Consider the following 24,543-nt stretch of genomic DNA (forward strand, 5'->3'; position numbering starts at 1 on the left):
AAAACATCTTTTAATGAATTCAAGATTTCTGCCTTGCAAATTGACATCTTTCCTTGAGTAATTCCAGCTCTGCATCTTCCTAATCACAGTGTTCCATTCAAATTAAGATAAAAATGTATTGACTTTCAAATACTGTTAATTTGATAAAGTCCAAATTAAGGAAAGTTTAAAAGGCTATTTAATCAATCATACGCTATCAGTAAGATTTCAATAATTACACTTCAACTAAGGAATTTCAAGTTTCAGATGTCCCAGCTTATTTAATGTAAATCTTCAGCACTGTAATGACTTATCCTCTTATCGAGTGATTTCTTTCTGGAACCTGGGCAGAGGTTTTTCTCATTTTATGCCTCCACCTACGTCAGTAAAGTTTCCAGTTAAAATTTGTACTGCTAGCTCTTACGGGGGCAATAGTTAACATTTACCGAGTGCTTCTTAAGTGACATTTAATTCTCACGGTTGATCAAAGTGTGGCACAGAGGTTAAGTAGCACAGGCAGAATCAAATTCAGGCATTCCTGTTACAGGGCATGCAATTCTGTAACGTGGATACATTGAATATACGACATGCTTTCACTGTCATTGCTCACTTAACAAATGATTGGTTTCCCGCCTCCAGCTGTTTAGATAACTTCTAACTTTCTACAGATGATTTAAATATTAGGCAACATATAAAGCTTTCGTTGTTTTCACCTGCCCATACACTTTGCAATCCAGTTCTGCCTGACTCTCAATTGCTGTCTCAGAGGGGCCCCTACCCCCGACCCCACTTTGGAGGTTTTCGGGAGAATGCCTTAGAATGTGACTTCGGGATCTTAAAAATATCCCCCATCTAGTCTCCACTGGGGAAAATAAGTAGAGTCATAATCGGGGCCATGGAGACCGAGACAGGCCTTTTGAGTAACTTCAAGATTCAAAAAACAAGAACGGTCTGAAAGCAGGGGAGCGGTGCAGAGGAAGCTTTTCTAAACATCAGACTGGGAAAGGAGGGGGGAGGCCCCTCTCCGGCGGGCGGGCGGGCCTGCTCGCTCCGTGGCGGTGGCGCGTTCCTGGGCTCAGCATCCTCCGCAGGACACCGAGCCTCGCCCTGCTGCAGCCTGCCTGCCTGCCTGCCTGCCTGCCTGCCTTCCCCCGGCCGCGGGGCCCCTCCCGGGACCAGGGTGAAGGACCCGCAGCCGAGGCCGGCGAGGGCGCCGGGACAGCACGCCTCCGCGGCGGGCGGCGGCGGCCGGGGGCGGGGGCGGCGGTTGCTCCAGCCCGGGAGGGTCAGGAGGTGACGGGAGGAGGCGGAGGCGGGAGGGAGAAGGGAGGTCGAGCGGGAGCGTCGTCCCCGTCCGTGGGTGCAGACGGCTCTGCCAGACCTCCGGCTCCCCCCCGCCCCCCAACCCTGCCGCCGCCGTGAGCCCCACAACGCGAGACGGGGGAGCAGAAGGGAGAAAATTCAAAACGAGTCTACTCAACCTCGTCTTGGCTCCGAGGCCCCCGCCATGGAGACCAGCACAGTGCGCACGCGCGCCCCGCCGGGAGGCGCAGTACAGGCCCAGGAGGTTGGACCCTTCTCGGCCACCGTCGAGTTCCACAGTTCCCTTTCCGATTCGTTCTCCTCTCCCATGCTTCCGTTCGGCCCCTTGAGGTAAGAACGCATGGTCTCCGCGGAGTCCGGCTGTTGTTGGGACTGTGCATAAAAAGTAAACAGGCGGGAACCTTTGTCACCCAGAGTTAAGGAGCAGGAAGTGGAATATCTGGCCAGAGAAGGGAGTTTAAGAGCAAATAAGAGGACCTGAGTACGGTGTGGCTAAAGAGATAAATGAATAAAGCCTACAACTCCCAGTGTTCAGAGCGCCTGAAACGCGCTCCCTTCTGGGGTTTGTAGTCTCTGAGCGCCGAGTCTAAAGTATCCGGGCTAAGGATACCCTTTAAAATAAGAATAAGATTCTAATTAGATCTTTTCCCTATCTTCCTAATCGATTGCGGATCTAAATAGAGAGTAAGAAACAGAGACGTAGTCGGGGACTGGCTGCTTTGAAGACTTCGCTTTACTAATCGATGTTTCCTAAATCTCGGGATAGGTGGTTGATGTGTGCGGGCTGGGCGCGTCTGTGGAAAGGGAACCTCGTGGTGTGAGCTGAGGAAGCCGGAGGCAGGCTGCAGAAGCCAGCCTTCCCCTGCGCTGGCGGCGCACTTGGCTGGTTGGGAGCTCCCTGGTTGTCAACAGATAACGTTCTCGTGGAGAGGTCTCGCGTGTGCCCCCCGCCATGGCACAGCTCCAGGCGCGTTTCTACACGGAGAACAAGAAGTAAGTCCGCGTCAGCCCTTACCTTCCCGGAGCCCGTCTGGTTTTAAGACCCGCTTCGGTTCGGACCCTTGTAGGCACTGGCAGTCCTTGTCTGGGAATAGACAGTCAGTGAGAAACAGCCAAGGCTTTAGTAAACCAGAGCTGAAAGAAATTTAACAGGTATCTGGCTGGAATTAAAGGGACTTCATGCAAACAAGATAACCTGAGTGCCGGATAGAAAAAACAGTTAAAGATAAAAGAGACTTCAGTCGCCCTCCCTTCCCCGTCCCCTCACGTCTGCCCTGTATCATCATCCCATTTGGAAGCGGTGGGCACGTCTTAGATGGCTTCCCGAATCTCCATTTTTCTACCCACCTTCGTGAGCTCTTTATCATTTGAATTGTGTGTGGAGGGAACCGGGCTCTGAGTTTGCTTTCTGAATGATGTACACACTTCTTCATGATTTGAGGGGCGAGCCTGGCACTTGTGTTTACAGGCTGTCTGTTAATGGTGTCTCATGGTTTCTGAAAGCAGGACTTCGTTTGCTTTTCTCAACCACTGTAGGAACTGGATCTCTGAATTACGGGGTTCCTAGAGCTGATTTTTTTTTTTTTTTATTAGTGTGAGGTCAATTCAGTTACTGACCTGACTAGGTGTATGTGTTCTAGTTAGTGTGATAAAACACTATGACCAAAAGCAGCTTGGGGGAGGCTCACAGATTACAGTCATCATCAGAGGAAGCTGAGGCAGGAACTGAAGCACAAGCCATGGAGGGATGCTGGACTGTAGCTTGTTCTCTCCATGTCCAGCTAAGCCTGCCCTTTTTGAAACAGGGTTTCTCTGTAGCCCTGGCTGTCCTGGAACTCACTTTGTAGACCAACTCAGGACCACCTGCCCAGGGGTGGCACTTCCCACAGTGGACTGGTTCCTCCTACATCAGTCATTAATCCAGAAAATGCTCCACAGACTTGCCTATGGGCCAATGTAATGGAGGTGTTTTCTTAATTTCAGTTCCCTCTTCTCAGATGACCTTAGCTTCTGAGTTGACAAAACAACCAGGACTGTGTGCATGTATATATTTATACGTGTGTATTTATGTGTCTATGTATAAATAAGTCACAGATCACAAATTTACTAGTGATACATATATAGCGTTGTGAGATTCAGGTGCATCATATTAGAACTGTACAACCATTTACATGATCCATTTTAGAAAAAAGTTCATCTCTCTTTAGATGCTACTCAACCCCTTAAATGCTTCCCATGCAAGTCGACCAAGTCGACCTACCTGTGTAGCTGTCCATCCTGGACATTTTGTATAATGAAATTATACCAACTTTGTGGGCTTTTGTGTCTGGCATCTTTCACTGACTGCTTTTTATAGTTTAACCATTAGGCAGACTACCCTAATAATTCATTTATTTTATGTCTAATAGTCTATTATATGGCTCGTTGTCTCTTTTTTTTTTAAGATTTTTATTTATTTATGTTTATGAGTGCTTTATCTGCATGTACAAGTTTGTGCCAGAAGAGGGCATCAGATCCCACTAGAGATGGTTGTGAGCCACCATGTGGTTGCTGGGAGTTGAACTTAGGACCTCTGGAAGAGCAGGCAATGCTCTTAACCACTGAGCAATCTCTCCAGTCCTCGTCTCTTACTGTCCAGTTAAGACATTTAGGTTGTTCCAGTCTTTTAGCTGTTGTGAATAGTGGCTGTGGAAGCATTAATGTACAGTTTCCGTGTGAACATGTGTGGCCCTGGCTGGCCGGGAACCCACTGTGTAGGCAAGGCTGGCCTCAGAACCACTGATCCACGTGTCTGTGCCTTCCAAATGCTGGGATTAAAGGTCCGTGCCACCATGCCCAGTGAACATGTGTTTTCATTGCTCTTTACTATGTACCTAAAAGTGTAGTTCTTGAGTCAAATGGTAAGTCCACATTTAACTTTCAGGGCAGCTGGCACACTGTTTTCCAAAGTAACCCCACCGTTTTACATTCCCACCATCGATGGATGAGGTTCTTCTTTCCCTGGATTGTCACCATAGCTTTAGTTACATCCTGATGGGTGTGAAGTGATGTTCATTGTGGTCTGGTCCTGTGCCTGTTGGTCATTGCTCTTTCTCTAGAAAACTATCTATTCAAATCCCTTGCCCATTTAAAAAAAAAAAAAAAAAGCCTTTTTATTACTGAGAAATAAATGTTCTTTATATATTGTGGATACAAGTTCCTTACCAGATAAATGATTTGCAAATATTTTCTTGTCTCTCTGTGGGTTCTGTTCTGCCTCCAGTCATATATTATTCTAATCTAGTCTGTGGCATAGCTGTAAAGATCTGTCTAAATAGAGTACTGCTGTTATTCTTGAACTTGGACTGCTACAGTGGTTCTTTGTTGCCTACACAAAGAATTTAAAACTATTTCATTGTATATGGGACCTAAAACACTCTGTGTGTCATTAGGCTTATCTCTGAACACTGCCTAGAGGAAAATTAGGGACTGAAATAGGAGCAAGTTCCTTTGGTCTGCTGTTCTTACTTTCCCATGGTCTCATTTCCAGGCTATCCCTCCCTTATGTGGCCAACATCACTTTTTGTAGCTGTGTGTTCTTTTGGGTCCTGCACTTACACCCCTTTTCTCTGGTTGAAGTGACTTATTTCTTTTTTTTTTTCTTTTTTCTTTTTTTTTGGTTTTTTTGATACAGGGTTTCTCTGTGTAGCTTTGCGTCTTTCCTGGAACTCGCTTTGTAGACCAGGCTGGCCTTGAACTCACAGAGATCCACCTGCCTCTGCCTCCCGACTTATTTCTGATAGTCTCATTATTTATGACACTGTGTTCACATGGCTTCATTGTGCTTGATTCTTTTAAGAATAAAGACATTGGATGAGGGGATGGGGGAAGGCAGGGGGCAGGAAGAGGGATGAGAGGGGGATCTGTGGTTGGTATGTAAAATGAATAAGAAAAAAGAAAAAAAATAGTTCTTCTGTTAAAAAAAAAGAATAAAGACATTTCACCTCATTTTGTTTATGCCATGTAGCAAGTGTCTGGGATGATGTGCCCAGTGAATAGTTGTTGAGTGAGTAAATGCAGATTTGCCAAAATGTATAGACATAATACTAACATATCACTTCCCTCTTACAGATATGCAGTAGATGATGTTCCTTTCTCAATCCCTGCCACCTCTGAAGTTGCTGACCTTAGTAACATCATCAATAAATTGCTGGAGACCAAAAATGGTAGGTGTATATGCTCCAAGGAGATAGGAGAGGGTACAGCACTTAGCTACACATAAATATGTTTGTTGTTTGTTTTTGTTTGTTTGTTTTTCTTTGACAGGGTAATTCTGGCTGTGTAGACCAGGCTGGCCTCAAACTCAAGACATTCTCCTGCCCCTGCTCACAACTGTCTGTAACTTAGGATCCATCACCCTCACAAAGACATACATGCTGGTAAACACCAATGCACACAAAATAAAAATAAATAAGTTATAAGAAAAATAAGCGCTGGAGAGTTGGCTCGGTGAGTAGGTATTTATGTGGACGCACGAAGCCAGCGTTCAGATCTCTAGCCCCCACATAAAGGAAGGTTGGGGTAGTGAGCTGCCTGCAGTCTCAGCACACTGGAAACAGAGATGGGGGACTCCAGAGCAGGCTGGCCAGCCAGACTAGCGAAACATCAAGCTGTGGGTTCAGTGAGACCTTGCCTTAATATTTAAGGTGGCAAGTGAGCCAGGAAGACATTCAACATCAGCCTTGAACATCTACACTCATGCACGCACGTGTGCTTACACACACGTGCTCACACACATATGCGAAAAAAGAACACACAGCTAGTTAATGCATGCATGTTGATGTGGTGGCAGCCTGAAGTCTTACCATTGAAGGCTCACTGATTAACAGGGTATAGTAGAGGATAGAGGAACGTATGTATTAAAAGATACTCTGTAGGGCCGTGACATAGCTCAGCTAGCTGAAGGTACTTGCTCTCCAATGGTGCAAACCTGAGTTTAACCCTCACGACGCAAATAAAAGTGGAGAGACCCAACTCCACAAGTTGTCTTCTGACCTCCACATGGGTACCATGGTACACATGCCCACAAACACTACATACACAAGACAATAATAAAAATAAAAAATAAAAAGACACTTTGGAGATGTAATTAACCAAGCCCAGAATGTAGGAAATAAGATAGTTGACACATTTTCCTCAATGAAGAAATGACAAGAAAAAGGAGGGGCCTTTTAAAGATTGAAGGGACACATTAACCAGTTAGATGCCAGCTTCAAAATGTTTGCTCTAAAACATGAGCAGCTGTGCATGATGGGACACACCTGCAATTCCAGTGCTTTAGAGACCGAGACAATGAGTCAGAGATAGCCCTCTATCTGTCTAGCCTCTGGAGGCTAGCCTGGGTTATGTAGTGAGTTTGAAGTCAGTGTGGGCTACACAGTAGGACCCAGTTTCAAAATAGAAGTTAAATTAATTAAAAAAAAAAATGAATAATGACTAAGTATATAATAGTAGCATAGTTAATATTTTAACATTGGGGGCTGGAGAGATGGCTCAGTGGTTAAGAGCACTGCCTGCTCTTCCAGAGGTCCTGAGTTCAATCCCCAGCAACCACATGGTGGCTCACAACCATCTGTAATGGGATCTGGTGCCCTCTTCTGGCGTGCAGTCACATATGCTGTATATATAATGAATAAATAAACCTTTAAAAAAAAAAAAAAATATTTTAACATTATGTTTTAATTCCTTAGATTTTAGAGATGTGCAATAAAGCCATTTACACATGAAATGGTATGGTTTCTGAGGTTGCTTTAGAAGAAGCTAGCAAGAGAATGGAGACAGGAATAGAAATGATTCTTCACAAGCTGTTTTGTATTGGAGTAGGGTGTGGGTGTGCACTGTTGTTTATACTTTTGTGTATGTTGTACATTTTCTGTAGAACAAAAGCTTTTGAAAATGAGGTAATAGGCTTCAGGTGGTATTTGAGCTACTGTCCAGCCTGTTTCTCTCTTTTGTCTACTCAATAAACCACTCTTTCAAAACAAAAGACAAGATTAGTAGGGTGTAGTTAGTTCAGTGGTAGAACATGTGCTGGGCGTACATATAACCTGGCTCAACCCCTGGCCCCTAAAGTCATTACACCACCGTAAAACCAAGCGTAATAAACAGAACAAAGTATATTAGTTCTTTAGAAATCGTGTAGCCGGGTGTCATGGTGGCGCACGCTTCTGATCACAGCACTCAGAAGGCAGAGTCAAGTGGACCTCTGTGAGTTCAAGGCTAGCCTGGTCTGCATAGTGAGTTCCAGGACAAAGACCCTGTCTCAAAAAACCAAAAACTATTCAGTATGGGAAGTTACGGAGCAACTGGGGCAGCAGTGGGTACTTGAGACATGATTGCTGCAGGGTTCTCATTCATATGGCACTGATATTATTAAGACCCTTCCTGTTTTGCAGAGCTCCACAAACATGTCGAGTTCGATTTCCTTATCAAGGGCCAGTTTCTTCGAATGCCCTTGGTCAAACACATGGAACTGGAAAACATTTCATCGGTAAGTCCAAGTACTGCTTATGTTTGATTTAATACCTTACTAGAGTAACTGCTTATAGAATCCGCCTAAATTGATTTCAACACCCAAGGTTTTTTGCCCTTTTTTGTTTTTGTTTTCCAAGACAGGGCTTCTCTGTGTAGCCCTGGCTGTCCTGGAACTCACTCTGTAGACCAGACTGGCCTCAAACTCAGAGATCCACCTGCCTCTGCCTCCCAAGTGCTGTAATGAAAGGTGTGCACCACCACTGCCTGACCTTTTGACTTTCTTTGAGAGTCTTAGAAAACATTCTAAAGTTATGTTCACTTATTTATTATTATATAGTATGTGTAGGTGCGTGCACAGCCTGCATGTGAAGGCCGGAGGACAGTCAGTGGGAGACTGGGAGTTCTAGGCTAACCATGGTTGTATAGTGAGACCCTGCCTGGGGAAAAAAGGATTATTTGGAGTCAGCAAGATGGCTGACTGAGTAAAGGTGCTGGCCACGAAGCCGGATGACCTGAGTTCAGCCCCAGGACCCCCACAGTAGAAAGAGAGAACCAACTCCCACAGGTTGGTTCTTTGACCTCCACGTACACTGTTACATGGATGTACACACACAATAAGTAAATGTAATAAAATTGTTTAGAATGTAATTTGTAATTTCCACTATATTTCGTGATTTTAAAATACTATGATGAAATATATGTAAGAGCAAACTCAACATGTTAGCTGTTCTCGTGTACAGTTCAGTAATATGAAGTACAGCACTGTGCAACTGTCACCACTCCCCATTTCCAGAACTCTTTCATCATCCTGAAAGAAAAGTATGCTTGCATGATTTTTCTGTTTATCTAATTTTTTTTTTAATTTTTTTATTTTTTTTACATAAAGGCTTTCTTGTAGGGGTTAGAGAGAAGGTTCAGTGTTTGAGAATGCTTGCTGCTCTTCCTGAGGACCTGAGTTCAGTTCCCAGTACCCACATTGGGCAACTGCCAACTGCCTGTGATTCCAGCTCCAGAGGAAGTCCATGCCTCTAGACTCCCCCCACACTCGTGTGCACAAGCCCAACATATACACATAATTTAAAAGAAAACTGAATAACTTTTTAAAATATCTTTTTATTCCCACTTTTAATATAAGTTCATATTCTTAGCTTAATGTGAGGCCAAACGAAAACTCTTGACTTTTTAAATGGCTCCCAAATTTTCTTCCTGCAAAGTAACATTTAAAAGCTGTCTCCTCAGCCGGGAAGTGGTGGTGCACACCTTTAATCCCAGGAGGCAGAGGCAGGTGGATGTCTGTGAGTTTGAGGCCAACCTGGTCTACAGAACATGTTCCAGAACGGCTCAAAAGCTACACAGAAACCCTATCTCAAAAAACAAACAAACAAAAAAACCACAAACTGGTTTATTTTCTGTTCTCTGTGTGACTAGGAAGAGGTTGTGGAACTAGAATACGTGGAGAAATACACCGCGCCCCAGCCAGAGCAGTGCATGTTCCATGATGACTGGATCAGCTCGATTGAAGGGGCAGAAGAGTGGTATGCATGGCGTGTACTTTTGTTTCTTACGTGCCTCCACAGTGGGACTGTCTCTCTCTGATGCCTTTGCTTTGTTAAAGCAACTTCGTGCAGTGATTACCGGTGACCATACCAAATAGGCTTTTGCAGTCAGTATATTCAAGAAGAAAACAAGTGTTTATTATTAGGGTTTCTTTGTTTCAAAATGTTGTGATATTTGTATTCTATGTAAGTCAGCAGTCATTGATATTTAAGACCAGAGATACACACTGCCTCATAGAGGAGAAAAATTAATATTTGTGGCCACAGATCTCCCCGCCCGCTACCATGAAGATGCAGACATGCTATTGTAGGGCTAACATGGGCAGCCTGGAGTCAAAGAGGTATGGATGTCTTACTACAGTGGTTCTCATTCTTCCTCATGCTGCGACCCTTTCATACAATTTCTCATGTTGTGAGAAGATTATTTAATTCCTACTTCATAACTAATTTTGTTACTGTTTTGAATCATAATGTAAATATCTGATATGCAGGATGTCTGATATGTGATCCCCCCTGGGGGTCTTGACCCCTGGGTTGAGAACCACTGTCTTAAAGCACATGCCTACTACTGATCATGCTCCTAACTGGCTGTACTTATAGAAAAAACATCTTAGGAGTTGATCAGGGGGTAGCTTACTTCTGTCTTTCCTTTTTGGGGGCCATTTTATTATGTATTTTGTTTGAGGGGGGGTGCGCCACTGCACATGTGTATAAAAAGTGTGACAGTCAGAAGACAACTCTGTGAAATTGGTTCTCGCTTTTCACCTTCACATGGTTCCAGGGACTGAACTCAAGTCTCTGGGCTTTGCAGCAGGTGCTTTACTGCTTAGCCATCTTGTCATCCTGAAAAGGACTTGGAATTATTACATAAAGGTAGATTTTGGGTTTTTTTAAGACAGTGTGTCTCTATGTAGTCCTGGCTGTCCTGGAACTTCCTATGTAGGCCTCAGACTCAGAGATCCTCCTGCTTCTGTCTCCCAGATGTTGGGATTAAAGGTGTGCCACCATGCCTGGCTTTGTTTTTCTTTTGTTCTTCGTGATTTTCCTTTTTGCTTTGGTATTGTGGTGTGTGTCTGTGTCTGTGTGTCTGTGTGGTGCTGGACAGCAGATTGAGAGGCTTCTGCTTGCTGGACAAGTGCTGACCACTGAGCTACATCTCATCTCTGTTTTTCTCTTGAATAGTTTTCAGTGGTTAATTAAGGAATGTTAGGCTTTACAAGCAGTGTGTATTGCTTTGGTGAAATTTATATCATATGCAACAATAAAAGTGAAATCTCATATTGTTTTAGTGGTTCAGAAAATTAGTATAACATCTGAGCTGTTGTTATGCTTTGAAATCTTGTTCTTCGTATTAAAGAAGAGTTTCTTCCCCAAGTTTACTTTGCCATTGCCATAGAAACAACTAATTTTCAGGCCTACAAAAGTCATCTTTTTGTATTTCATAGCATTTTTTCCCATTGTAGGATCCTGTCTGGTTCTTACGATAAGACATCTCGGATCTGGTCCTTGGAAGGAAAGTCAATAATGACTATTGCAGGACATACAGATGTTGTGAAAGATGTGGCTTGGGTGAAAAAAGGTACGATTCTACTTAAGGGGAATCTTAAGAGTCTAAAACTGAACTAATTTTAGTCTAGCAAAAGAATGATTGGGTGAAAATGTTTCATGGCTCAGTTGCTAGGTTTCAGAAACATAGTACTAAAAAGGGAAAGATAAATATATATGTTTTTTGAGACAAGGTTTCTCTGTGTAGCCCTGGCTGCCTGGCTGTCCTGGAACTCACTCTGTAAACCCGGCTGGCCTCGAACTCACAGAGATCCACTTGCCTCCCGAGGGCTGGGATTAAAGGTGTGTGCACCACCGACTGGCAAGAATTAGTATTTTTAAAATCCGCAGATTGCTGTTCGTGTCCTCCCCCCCACCCCACCCCCGGTCCTGGAGACTGAACCCAGGATTTTGTGCATGCTGGACAAGCACACTGCCACTGAGCCATATACCTAGCTCTAAGTCTGTAAATTTAAGGAGGAAGTCTTTACTAATTATCTGTACATTTTCAAGTTAGTAAGTGCATTGAACACATTTTTCCTATTTTCAGAGAGTCTTCTCTTTTTGGTGACAGCATGGGGTGGGGGTGGGGTGGTCACAGTGTAGCCTAGGCTGGCCTCAACCTGTCCCCCTTCTGCCTCAGCCTCCTGACGGCTGGAATTACAGGTGCACACTGCTAGCCTTGGTTTAAGAATTTTTCCTTTTTACCATGATAGCTCTCTTTTAAAAGTAGTCCATCTTAATTATTATTAAAACAGTTACAGAAATACTGACTAATAGAAAAGAAGATGCAATTAAGATTTTGTACTATGTGTTTCTCGTTTTCTCTTTTCTTCAGACAATTTGTCCTGCTTACTCCTGAGCGCCTCAATGGACCAGACTGTCCTCTTATGGGAATGGAACGTGGAGAAGAACAAAGTCAAAGCTCTCCACTGCTGCAGAGGTCATGCTGGGAGTGTGGACTCCATAGCAGTGGACAGCTCAGGAACCAAAGTGAGTGGTCCCTGTTAGAACAGTGTGGCCACTGTTGTGTTGAGTTAGAATTTCAGCAACTGAGTAAACATACTATATAGATATGTTCCTGATGGTTGTAACTTCCATAACAGTCAGAGGCTAAAAATGATTAAAAATTGGATTAAGCCGGGCAGTGGTGGCACACGCCTTTAGTCCCAGCATTTGCGAGGCTGAGGCAGGCTGATCTCTTGAGTTTGAGGCCAGCCTGGTCTACAGGGTGAGTTCTAGGATAGTTCTAGAGAAACCCTGAAACACCACCCCCCCAGAGAGAGAGAGAGAGAGAGAGAGAGAGAGAACAAGTAAAGATAACCTTAAATGATAGTAATTGACAGTGTTTTCAATTCATCAGGTTCTCTTAAAGTGCTGTCATCATTAAATGTCTAAATGACACCCAAGCCTTAGTACACGAAGGCTAATGTTAACAGTGTTTCACCATCAGTGCTGACATGCGGCTTGTACTTGCACTCGAACTAAATCCTCAGTCCCTTATTTTGGTTTTTTTGATGCAGGTTCTCACTGTAGCCCAGGTTGCCCTGGAATTCTCCCTGTGAAGTCCAGTCTGGCCTTATGTCCCTGTTGATCGGCCTGCTTCTGCCTCCTGAGTAGTGGGATTACAGGCATGAGCCACCATGCCCAGCCTGGCCTGTTCTTTGTTACAACAAAATGGATACAAACCAGAAAGTAATAACTTCATTGACTTATGAAGGGTTGCAAACCCTCTTAGTCTGTGAAAGTTCCCTTTGCTGCATTGGAGAATTCCAGATTTAAGAGTGTTTGATGTACTCAATAGAGATAAAGGTTTATGATTTATCTTGAGTCACAGAAAGTTTATATGTTGTTGAGTACAGATTTAGATGAATTAACCTTTCTTGTCTTTTGGCTGGGAATTTAGACTATATTTTGCTTATACATGAGCAGAAACTCACCTTCAGTGTGTTAAAACTCAAGAGAAAATTTGATTGTGATAGCCAAGGAAAGAATGAACAAGCCAGAACAAGAAGCTGATGATACATTTGGGCCTCAGGAAGTCTCTGGAATGGAGGCTAAATGTAGCTGACATACCCCAACCTTCTCTGTTCCCAAGTCACTTTGGTTCATTTTGAACCGTATACTGGTTTTCTCTACATGAAATACTTCCTAGTTTTATCCTGTACTATTTGTCCCTTCGGAGGAAAATCTATTTTGTTTCCCCTAGGGAAAGTCTAACTTCATTTCTCAGGTTTATTGTAAAAGTTCTAGAAGCAGAACAGACCTATTAGTGTAGTCTACTTACTTGCCCACTTTGAGCTAAGCAGCTGTGCAGGACACAGGTGCATATAGGAACGGCAGCTGGTTGCCAGGGAGATCAAGGCTACAGCTTCCAGAAGACTGGGAAGCCGAGTATGTGATTATCCTGTAGTAAAGATTACAGAGCCTGTGCACAGAGAAGGGAAGCAAGCGGAGAAAACTTTGAAAGTAAGAGTGGGCGGGGCAGATGATGTCAGTCACTACCTATGCTTTCTCCTTTGTGTGTGTCTAGTTCTGCAGCGGCTCCTGGGATAAGATGCTGAAGATCTGGTCTACAGGTATCAATACTTTCTTGTATTTTGACTTATTAATCATGTTTCTAGAACTTTAGTGAGAGACTTTTATTTCTCATACTTGCTGTAAAAATAGACTAATGTGTTTTAGTATGTACAAAAAGAAGTGGTGGCGCACGCCTTTAATCCCAGCGCTCGGGAGACAGAGGCAAGTGTATCTCTGTGAGTTCAAGGCCAGCCTGGGCTACAGAGGGAGATCCAGGACAGGCTCCAAAGCTACACAGAGAAACCCTGTCTCAATGCCCCCCACCAAAAAAAAGTGTAGTATGAAGACAAATTAGTACATTTTTGTTTTAAGTTTTTTGGTTCTTTTTTTTTTTTTTTTTTTTTTTTTTTGGTTTTTCGAGACAGGGTTCCTCTGTGTAGCTTTGGAACTCACTTGGTAGCCCAGGCTGGCCTCGAACTCACAGAGATCCGCCTGGCTCTGCCTCCCGAGTGCTGGGATTAAAGGCGTGCGCCACCAACGCCCGGCTTGGTTCTTTTTTAACCCTACTACCTCTTCATTTGACAGTCACTGATTTGTTACATGTATAACAAATTGTCTTAGATCTCAGAATGCATTTAATTAAAAACCCTGGAAATTGTTTTTGAATAATTTTGACTCATTTTTAGTCACTTAAAAATGAGTTTTGAGCTGGGCGGTGGTGGTGCACGCCTTTAATCCCAGCACTTGGGAGGCAGAGGCAGGTAGATCTTTGTGAGTTCGAGGCTAGCCTGGTCTACAGAGCTAGTCCAGGACAGACTCCAAAGCTACAGAGAAACCCTGTCTCGAAAAACCACAAAAAAAAAAAAAAAAAAAAAAAAGAGGTTTGAGTGCCTGGAGAGCAGCGTACTTGCTGCTCTTGCAGAGGACCCAGGTTAGTTCAAGCACTCAAGCTCACAGCCGTCCTCAATTCCAGTCTCAGGGAATCTGACACCTTCTCCTGGGCACTAGGCACACATGGTACACACACGTAAATGCATACACATGAAAATGTCTTTAAAAATTTTTTTTTGAGGCAGGGTCTATTTATATATCCTTCACTATCCTGGAGCCTGGCACTGGCTGTATAGACCATCCTGGCTTCAAACTTGTGATCCTCCTGCCTCTGCATCCCAAATGCTGGGATTATAATCATGCACCACCATACCTAGCTTACTTTGAAAATACAGAGTAAAACACACAGTCGAAGGAGAGGACAGATTCTCTAAAGAAGCTAGGGGTGCTGATGGAAACAAAAGACAGGAGGGACCCACACAAATTCTTAAATTTTGAAACCTAACAGCGGGAATTATTTCTGCGTATGTAAAAAGGTCAGAAGACCCTATTACTTCTGATGGAATCGCTGTTCACAGTTCAGACCCCAATTACAGCTGACAAATAGTTAATGTGCTCAGAACCAGTTTTTTTTTTTTTTTTTTTTTTTTTTTTGGTTTTTCGAGACAGGGTTTCTCTGTGTAGCTTTGCGCCTTTCCTGGAACTCACTTGGTAGCCCAGGCTGGCCTCGAACTCACAGAGATCCGCCTGGCTCTGCCTCCCGAGTGCTGGGATTAAAGGCGTGCGCCACCACCGCCCGGCTGCTCAGAACCAGTTTAAGCAACTTTAAATAATATGTATAATATAGCATAAAATATACGTATTAATAAATGTTATAAAAAATGCTTGGGCTGGAGAGATGGCTCAGCAGTTAAGAGCACTGGCTGCTCTTCCAGAGGACCTGAGTTCAATTCCCAGTAACCACATGGTGGCCCACAACCATCTATAAACCAATTCTAATAAATCCCCAGACTGCTGGGCGGTGGTGGTGCACGCCTTTAGTCCCAGCACTTGGGAGGCAGAGGCAGGTGGATCTCTGTGAGTTTGAGGCCAGCCTGGTCTATAGAGCGAGATCCAGGACAGGCACCAAAGCTACACATAGAGAAACCCTGTCTCAAAAAACCAAAACAACAACAACAAAAAAATCCTTGTCAGTGTTTGATTGCCAATCCAGGAAATGTTCTTCCTTTTGCTACTACTAAAGGGTTGAGTCTCAGGTACTTTACACTGAATTACAATACTCTAGTGGTCAGATATGATTTTTATATACAATTTTGTGTTAACCAAAATAACAAGGAATATACATTACCTAATAACTGAAAAAAGAAAGAAAACTGTATACCCAGAATATCGGACATTTTTGCAGTTTGCCATTAATAGTTACTAAATTTTTCAATATTAAATTTCTCTATGATGTAGTCCCTACAGATGAAGAAGATGAAATAGAAGAATCCACAAATCGGCCAAGAAAGAAGCAAAAAACAGAGCAATTGGGACTAACAAGGGTAAGTTTGTTTATGTTTTTGCTTTAATTAAAATATAATCACATCAGGGCCAGAGAGACGGCTCAGAGGTTAAGAGCACTTACTGACCCCTGAGTTCAGTTCCCAGCAACTACATGGTGGCTCACAACCATCTTAATGAGGTCTGGTGCCCTCTTCTGGCATGCAGGCATACATGCAGGCAGAACACTGTGCACATAATAAATCTATATCTATCTAATCACATCATTTTCTCCCTTCTCCAACTTCTTCCATGTATACATCCCCCATTTTCTGGCCTCTCTTTCTTTGTTATTGTTAGGTATGTGTGTATAAATGCATAAACATTATAAATATAACCTGCTGAGTCCCTTTACTGTTTCTTGTGTATATATGATTCCCGAGCTGACCACTTGGTATTGGATAGCCATTTTGGAGCTCATCTCTGAAAGAGAATACTTCTCTTACTCTCAGCAGTCCTTAGTTGCCTGTAGTTCTTTGTCTGGGGGAGAAGCCCCGTGAGATTTCCACCTTCCACGCTAGCATGGCTGTTGATAGTGTCCTTGTTCAGGTCTTATTTAGGCAGCCATATTGTTGAGGCCGACATCGATGGAGCTTCCCTGTCGCTTTTAAGAGAGACAGTCTCACAGAATATTTCCTGGTCCTCGGGCTCTTGACAGTCTTTTTATCCTCTCTTCTGCAGTGTTCCCTGAGCCTTAGGTGCAGGAGTTGTGGGTATATCCACTGGGGCTGGGCACCCCATCAGTTATTGTCTTCATTTGACTGGTTTTGTTTTCGGTAATTGTCTCTGTCTATTAAAGGGTAAATAGTTGTGAGAATTGACTGTATTTGGCTTTGGTCTGTTTGATGAAAGTATGATAATTCAGCAGTCTTTTTTAATTATTTTTATTTTATGTGCATTGGTATTTTGTCTGTGTGTGTCTGTATAACAGTGTCATGCCCCCTGGAACTGGAGTTACAGACAGTTGTGAGCCACCGTGTAGCTGCTGGGAATTGAACCTGGGTCCTCTGAAGAGCAGTCAGTGCTCTTAACTGCTGCTGAGCCAGCTCTCCAGGGCCCCCCTACCCCCCTTTCTTTTGTTTGTGTTCTCTTCTGTCTTGTTGCTTCAACCATGATTACGCTTTCTTTTTGTAGTACTGTTGCTACATTTTCCTGAGGCTTCGGGTAGTATAACATCTGAATCAATCTTACGGAGTGGTAGGATTGTCGTGGTACATTTTAATCTTTAACTCTTGTTTGACAGTAATTATCTGACTGTATAATGCTATTTCATATACTGAAGATAAAATTCACTTTAGAGCTGCTAAGTGTTTTCACTTATATCCTGAAACACTAGAAATCATTAATATGGAGTTTAATTCTGTCGTGTAGCAGTTAGGTCTCATTAAACAAAGTTTGTTTAGTTTGAGACAGAATCTTGCCGGATAGTTTAGGTGGGTTTGGAACTCACCGACTTGCGCTGGTCTCAAATTTTCAGTTCTTCAGCTTCCTGATTGCAGGGATTCAAGTATGCATCACTATACCTGGCTTTTTCTTTTTCTTTTTTTCCAACCTTAAATCTAACTGACAAACAGTGATTGGATATATTTGACATAATTAGATACACTTATACGTAATGGTTATCATGTTCAAATTAATGTGACCATCACCATCCATTAGATCTTCAGTTTTCTTCATCTTGTAAACTGGAAATTTGTGCTTTAACCGATATTTTCCCCTTTCTGCCAAGTCTGGCAATGACTATTCTACTGTCTGCTTTCATGAGCCTGACTTCGATCCTGCTTGGTTACAAAGGTGTTTGTTATGTGATCTAACCTCTTGTATTTAAAGGAAAGGGAGATGCTGAGTCAGCTGTGCCACTGAGCACGTGACCATGCGTTAGTGATTATATTCATCATAAACATAAAAACTGTGGAAGATCCGATGGGACTGGAGAAATGGCTCAGCAGTTAAGAACACTAGCTGTATCATTTAGAGCTGGGGATGCTGTCACATGTCTGTAATCCCAGCGTTAGGGAGGTACAGGCAGGAGGACTGCGAGTTCATGGCTAACTTCAATTACATAGTTAAGAGCCACCCTTGGCTAGACAAACAAACAGAAAAAATTATGGAACACTGTACTTTTGTTTATATACAGTAGAATATAATGTAAGCCCTAGTTAGCACTTTGGTATTGAATTGTGAAATCCCTGGTTCATATTTTTAGCTTGTTTAGATGGAGAAACCAGTGGTTTTAAGACTTTTTTTTTAACTTTTCATTTATGTGGTGTGTGTGTGTGTGTGTGTGTGTGTGTGTGTGTGTGTGTGTGTGTGTGTGATGGCATGTGTGTGAGGTCAGAAGACAGCTTACAGGAATTGGTTCTCCTTCCACCATCTGGGTCCCTGGATTAAACTTGTCATCAGCCTTGACAGCTGACATTTTGTCCACTGAGCCACTTCACATATAAAATAAAGACAGAAACATCTATGTTGGAGGATTACTATAAAGACAAAATAATCCATTGGGCAAAAAGTCTAGCATAGCTACTTTGGACATTAACATCTACTCTTTTATTTTGGCAGAGTATCATTATGTGTCCCTGGCTGGCCTGGAACCCAGAGACCCGCCTGTCTCTGCCTCCTGAGTGCTAGCATAAAGGTGTGCGCCACTACCCCTGACCCTAAAATCTGCTCGTTTCAGATACTCTGTGGTGAGAATGTTTTTCCCTTTTTGGGACCTTTCATTTCTAGACTCCCTTGGTGACCCTCTCTGGCCACACAGAAGCAGTTTCCTCAGTACTTTGGTCAGATGCTGAAGAAATCTGCAGCGCGTCTTGGGATCACACAATTAGAGTGTGGGATGTTGAGTCTGGTGGTCTTAAGTCAACTCTGGTAAGACTGTGGTGTTCCATCAACGTTCGTTTTTTTCAGTAATACATTTCTAAAGGTGGTTACTTTTAGCCTTCTGGTTAAATGTTCTTTCCTTTTATTTTCAGACAGGAAATAAAGTGTTTAATTGTATTTCCTATTCTCCCCTTTGTAAACGTTTGGCATCTGGAAGCACAGATAGGCATATTAGACTGTGGGATCCCCGAACTAAAGGTATGTTGTATCCAGTGGGGAATGTTAAAAAAATAAATAAAAAGATTAAGTTTCTGCAGATAGTCTTTGGGTGTGTTCTGCTTGTCTTTCCTAAAATCCATTGCATTTTCTTTCTCTTCATTCAGACGGGTCTTTGGTGTCGCTGTCCCTCACCTCACACACAGGCTGGGTAACATCAGTGAAGTGGTCTCCCACCCACGAACAGCAGCTCATTTCAGGCTCTTTAGACAACATTGTCAAGCTGTGGGATACAAGAAGGTAAGTGTTGGGACTGGAAGCGTGGCTCTAAGTTCAGAGCGCTTGCGGTTCTTCCAGAAGACCCACGTGTGGTTCGTGCTACATGATACGACAAATACTAATACTCAAAAAACCCCGGATTGGGCTGCAGGCACAGCTCATTGAGTAAAGTTTTTGCCTAGCACGTGTGAGGACCCCGGAACCCAAATCAACCAAGTGAACAGTGCCAGCTGTGCTGGGGAGACACAACATGGGAATCCTTGGGGACTGCTAGCTAGCAGAGCCTACTTGGTGAGTCTCAGGCTAGTGAGAGACCTGTCTCACAAGAAAACAGGTGGACAGCACCTGCAGGACAATACCCACATACATGTTATTCTTTATACACATGCACACAAATGTACCTACAAAGCCCAGGAACAAAGGAATTTTATTCATGCTTGTTGCTTATTTTTGGCCCTCTTTTAAAAATAAAGCCACACAGCTTATAAAATCCATCTTTCTGACCTTTTTATAAAGCAGGAGAAAAGGTTTTAATTATCCAGAACTTCAGTAGAAATAGAAAAATGTAACAAAAATATGTCTCTTCAAAGATAATTAGATGCCAAAGGAATCTGTTTTATTCATAGGCTAATACTGTGATACTAGTGTATACAGAATGTCCAAGTTAAAACACACCCATTAACTTACAGTTAGAAGAGGTGACGTTAACTACGTACCCATTTGTGTATGTTTTTAACCTTAAATCTGCCCTCAAACATCTTACAATATCTTAGAGGGCTTAGATGTCTTCATTGACATTTTCTATGATAATTAACATAGTTTCTGGTAGTAGCAGTAAGTATGAACAAAGCAGAACAGTAAAGCTGCACTTTGGCAAGACTTTCTCTTTGTAGAAATTTCAGTAGCCAATCCCACATTTTGAAGGTATGTGCATGTATGCATGGTAGAGAAAGGCACAGATAAAATGGGGAGAATCGTATATTGGTAAATTGGCAACCAAGCCGGTATTGATGAAGTAAATGGGGAGACTGGCAGAGCATGAGGCAGGTAATCAATATATCAAGCAGGACTTGGCAAGGCTCTGAGGGTTTGAAAAAGGAACCAAGAATAGATGCCAAAAGACCATTGTTATCCAAGAGGCAGGTCATGGGAGCACAGGGTGTGGTGGTAGCGTCAGGGATAAGTGATTTTGTTCTAGGTCTATTTGAATTTAGGTCTCTGGCGAGGTTAATTTCTCATGGATTAAATGTGGAGATGAGAATCAAAGAAAATTGCCCATGTTTTCTGCTCAAGTGATTGGGTGTATGGAAATGCTATGTACTATGGTAAGAAAAAGTGAGAAAGCGTGGAGCTGGAGGAAAGAAGACCTGGGTTCAGCTCCCAGCACCCACAACCGTCCAGTTCCAGGTGGGATACAGATCTGGAACTCCAGCCTCTGCATGAATATGGTGCACAGACACACACAGGCAAAACACCCATACACAAAATCAAAATAATAATTGAATAATTAAATAATTGGTTTTATTTTTTAGAAAAATAGCCTTATGAGGGAAATTTGAGAGTTTTGATTTGATTGTGTCTGTTGCCTATCAACTTTCCGGTATTTAGATACACAGACTCAAGCTCAAGGGAAAAGTTTGGGTTAGAAATATATATTTAGGAGTTATTATACAGATGGCTGGACAGAGTATATAAAGCCATGATTTGGGATAAAAGTATAAAAGTGTGAAAGTGGACCTAGTTGTGAATAAGTTTTTTGCATCTTGAGTGTTTGTTACAGTAAATCTGTAGTAAAATCCAGTAAAAGTCTTGAGAAAAGTACTAGTAATTATCCATAATGTGTGTTAAAACCCTGAATGCATGTAACGTGTGTATTTTCATCTTCAGCTGTAAGGCTCCTCTCTATGATCTAGCTGCTCATGAAGATAAAGTTCTAAGTGTGGACTGGACAGACACAGGGGTAAGAATTTACAAGTTACTGGTGAAGAAAAAAGTTGGATAGACCTGATGTTTAAAGTTAGCAGGATTTTTTGTGTGGTTTGTTTTTTCTCTGGCTGTTTCTCTGGCTGTTTCTCTGGCTGTCTGGAACTCACTGTAGACCCTGCTGGCTTCAGATTCAGAGATCTGCCTGGCTCTGCCTCCTAAGTGCTGGAATTAAAGGCCTGTGCTACCACTGCCCAGCTTAAAGTTAGCAGTTTTAAGTTTCTGATTTTGATAATTGTTTTTACATCCCAGACCAAAAAACTAAGAACAGATTTGCCCTTTAATTATTTAAAGAGTAATAAAAATTGAATTTTTTTTTTCCTGAGACAAGATTTCTCTGTGAAACAGTCCTGGCTGTCTGGAACTCACTCTGTAGACCAGGCTAGCCTCGAACTCACAGAGATCTGCCTGCCTCTGCCTCCCGAGTGCTGGGATTAAAGGTGTGTGCCACCAGCACCCAACAAAAGTTGACATTTTGAAACAGGTCATTTCCCCCTGAATACCATTTTAGTTCTTTTGGCGGTCCTAGGGACAGAGTCCCCAGGTTCTTACCACGCTAGGCAAGTGGTCTGCTGCTTGGCTATGTACCCAGCCCTGTTTGTTCTGTTTTTGATATAGGAGCTCATGTATAGGAGCCAGGCTGTCTTTTAGTTTACTGTATAGCCGAAGAGAACCTTGAACCCCCCGTTTCCACCTCCCAAATGCTGAAGTTATAGACATGTACCAGTACACTAGCCCTCTTTTTCTTATTTTGAGATAGGCTGTCAGAGTTGCCCAGGCCAGCTTGGAACTTACTCTAGCACAGGCAGACCTTAAACTTCTTAGTAGCTGGTGTTACAGGCCGGTGTTGGCCCAGGTACCTCATGAATATCTTAATGAGACATTATTTACAAATCTCTTGTGGTCCATAAGTTCACTACTTCGTACTGATCGGATCACAGTATTTCTAGTTTGAAATACCTGTTTTAGAAGGATTTTTTGTTAGTGTATTGTTTTTGTGATCTCGATATGGTTTTGTGGTCTTGATATGTAGCCCTGGCTGGCCTCAAGCTAACAGCAGCCTCCCTTACCTCAGCCTCCTGAGTGCTGGAATTGCAGGCGTATTTTACATAATTAAGTTTACAGAATTCGTTTTAAATAGTAAATATGGATTATAAAATATACTTAAGGAATTATAATAATTTTTATGTGCATATATAAGCTCTTGTCCAATAATTCTTTCAGCTCGTAGGTCCTAGAGCTACTTATATAATTTGCAGTGTACATTTGCCTGCAAATAATACACTGTCTTTTAAAAACTTGACTAGTTCTGAGTGTGGTAGCTCACACTCGTCATCGCAGTCTGGGGAGGCTGAAGCAGGAGGACAGCTGCACATCTGAGGCCAGCTTAGGCTAGAGCATAAAAACCTGTCTTCTAAAAGCCAACGAAGCTTTTGTGGTTTTCGAAGGATAAGACTATTTTAGTTTATTATATACCTTGGCAAATACTTCATTGGAAGTACAATAGCATACTATGTCTCAACCAAAATGATTCATTGCTTTTAATATTTTATGCATTGTATAGTGATACAGATTGTGCTTCCCATACCTGAAACGCTTTGGACCAGAAGCATTTCAGATTTTGGAATATTTGCACATTTATGACATCTTGGAATGGGACCCAAATCTAAATGTGAACTTCCTTTTTGTTTCGTGTCTGTGTTGTGCATGTTGTCAAATTATAAAATACTTTGAATGCACCTGTCTTCTGTGACCTGTCACATCGGGTCAGGTGTAAGATTATACTTGTGGCATCATGCCAATGTAACAGTGTAACAGGCTTTTTTTTTTTTTTTTTTTTTTTTTTTTTTTTTTTTTATTTAGCCAATCAGGTGCCTTAGGCAGACAAAAGAACACATCTTTATATCATTAAAATTGGCCCAGAGCTGTATGTGTCCTCAGCATGTGCTCTGCCTGTGAGCTACATCTCCAACCTACATTTGAATTGGAGATGCTTAACCTAGTAGTAGAGACGTTTGTTCTAATTGGCACCCTTAAATACTGTGTTTCAAGCTGGGTGGTTTTACATCTATCAACTCATTTATATATATATGATATCAAAGTAGAAGCAGAACTGCTGGGGAAGAAGCAAAGGAAGGGTATAGATGGAAATATGGTCAGAGTACAGGATACGCATACTCTGTGAACAGTGTCTTGCCAGGCGGTGGTGGCGCATGCCTTTAATCCCAGCACTCGGGAGGAAGAGCCAGGCGGATCTCTGTGAGTTCAAGGCCAGCCTGGACTACAGAATGAGTTTCAGGACAGCCAGAGCTTTTACACATAGAAACCCTGTCTCGAAAAACCAAAACAAAATCAAAGTCATATTTAATCATGTCTATTTACTGTATATTTGTATTTACTTTTCTCTCTCTCTTTTTACACAGCTACTTCTGAGTGGAGGAGCAGACAATAAATTGTATTCCTACAGATATTCACCTACCACTTCCCATGTAGGGGCTTGAAAATGAATGATTGATCAAAGACTGTCTTGTTGGGTTCTGTTTTGTTTTTTAGTTAGTGTCTCACTGTTGTGTCATAAACTATGTGAATGATACTGGAGAGGGCTTGCCCAAAATGGACAGAGCCCTGACCACCCTCTCCAGCACCTGGAGAAGGTGGATGTGGCAGTGCAGTCTGTAATCCCAGGACCTGGGAGGTTAGCAAAAGGATCGGAAGTTCAAGGTCATTCCCTGCTGCATAGTGAATGCAAAGGCAGCCACGGTTACAGGGGACTGTCTCAAAAAGAAAGTCAGTGGCTAACCCTCCAGTACCACTGTCAATACAGAGACAGGAAGTAGCCTTTTAAATTGTGTATAATGGTTCGTCGTCTTTCATGTTTATACAATACAGTAAATATGTGACCTGAATTCCCTACCCTGTGCAGATTCCAAAAACTTAATTGACTTTTAAAGATACTGGTTTGAAATTAAAATTTGCCTTTAAAGTGTTATAAAAGGATATATTAAAATACAGTAACTAGCCAGGCGGTGGTGGCGCACGCCTTTAGTCCCAGCACTTGGGAGGCAGAGCCAGGTGAATCTCTGTGAGTTCGAGGCCAGCCTGGTCTACAGAGTGAGATCCAGGACTCCAGGACAGCCTCCAAAGAGCTACACAGAGAAACCCTGTCTCGAAAAACCAAAAAAAAAAAAAAAATACAGTAACTATTTGTCTCTCTCTCTTTTTTTTCTTAGCTTTTTAGTTAACTATTTGAAGAACAGACTAATAATACACCGGGTGGCGGTGGTGCAGGCCTTTAATCCTAGCACTGGGGAGGCAGAGGCGGGTGTGGATCTCTGAGTTCAAGGCCAGCCTGGTTTACAGAGCGAGTTCTAGGACAGCCAGAGCTACACAGAAACCTTGCCTTGAAAAACAAAAAATAAAACGACTAGTAATG

The 24,543-nt window shown here is 42.6% G+C and overlaps 2 protein-coding genes across 8 annotated transcripts in view; one reads left to right on the top strand and one right to left on the bottom strand.

Annotated features, from left to right (window-relative positions):
* The window catches only part of Carf (calcium responsive transcription factor), a 46,452-nt gene extending 44,879 nt beyond the window's left edge, over positions 1–1,573 (bottom strand). For 4 of the 6 annotated variants that reach the window (XM_059278662.1, XM_059278665.1, XM_059278663.1 and 1 more), the window contains exon 1: positions 1,461–1,573. The gene's annotated coding sequence lies outside the window, so the exon portion shown is untranslated. Of the gene's footprint in view, positions 1–425; positions 620–692; positions 977–1,460 lie in introns of those variants that run through there. The other 2 variants (XM_059278661.1, XM_059278660.1) reach the window with 2 other exon arrangements.
* On the top strand, positions 1,441–23,630 carry Wdr12 (WD repeat domain 12). Of its 2 annotated transcripts, none has more exons than XM_059278667.1 (14): positions 1,441–1,632; positions 2,069–2,295; positions 5,413–5,507; positions 7,737–7,831; positions 9,244–9,350; positions 10,835–10,950; positions 11,755–11,909; positions 13,450–13,495; positions 15,726–15,811; positions 18,540–18,680; positions 18,785–18,890; positions 19,016–19,148; positions 21,015–21,087; positions 23,534–23,630. In XM_059278667.1, exons 2-14 carry the CDS (start codon positions 2,255–2,257, stop codon positions 23,609–23,611), a joined length of 1,272 nt encoding a protein of 423 aa, XP_059134650.1. In that variant the 5' UTR covers positions 1,441–1,632; positions 2,069–2,254; the 3' UTR covers positions 23,612–23,630. The 2 variants fall into 2 exon arrangements, with proteins under 2 accessions (XP_059134650.1, XP_059134649.1); XM_059278666.1 differs by having other exon boundaries at positions 1,632–1,687.
* Positions 23,631–24,543: the final 913 nt, after the last annotated feature.

The sequence above is a fragment of the Peromyscus eremicus genome, chromosome 13, assembly GCF_949786415.1.
Source record: "Peromyscus eremicus chromosome 13, PerEre_H2_v1, whole genome shotgun sequence".
NCBI classification, from domain to species: domain Eukaryota; kingdom Metazoa; phylum Chordata; class Mammalia; order Rodentia; family Cricetidae; genus Peromyscus; species Peromyscus eremicus.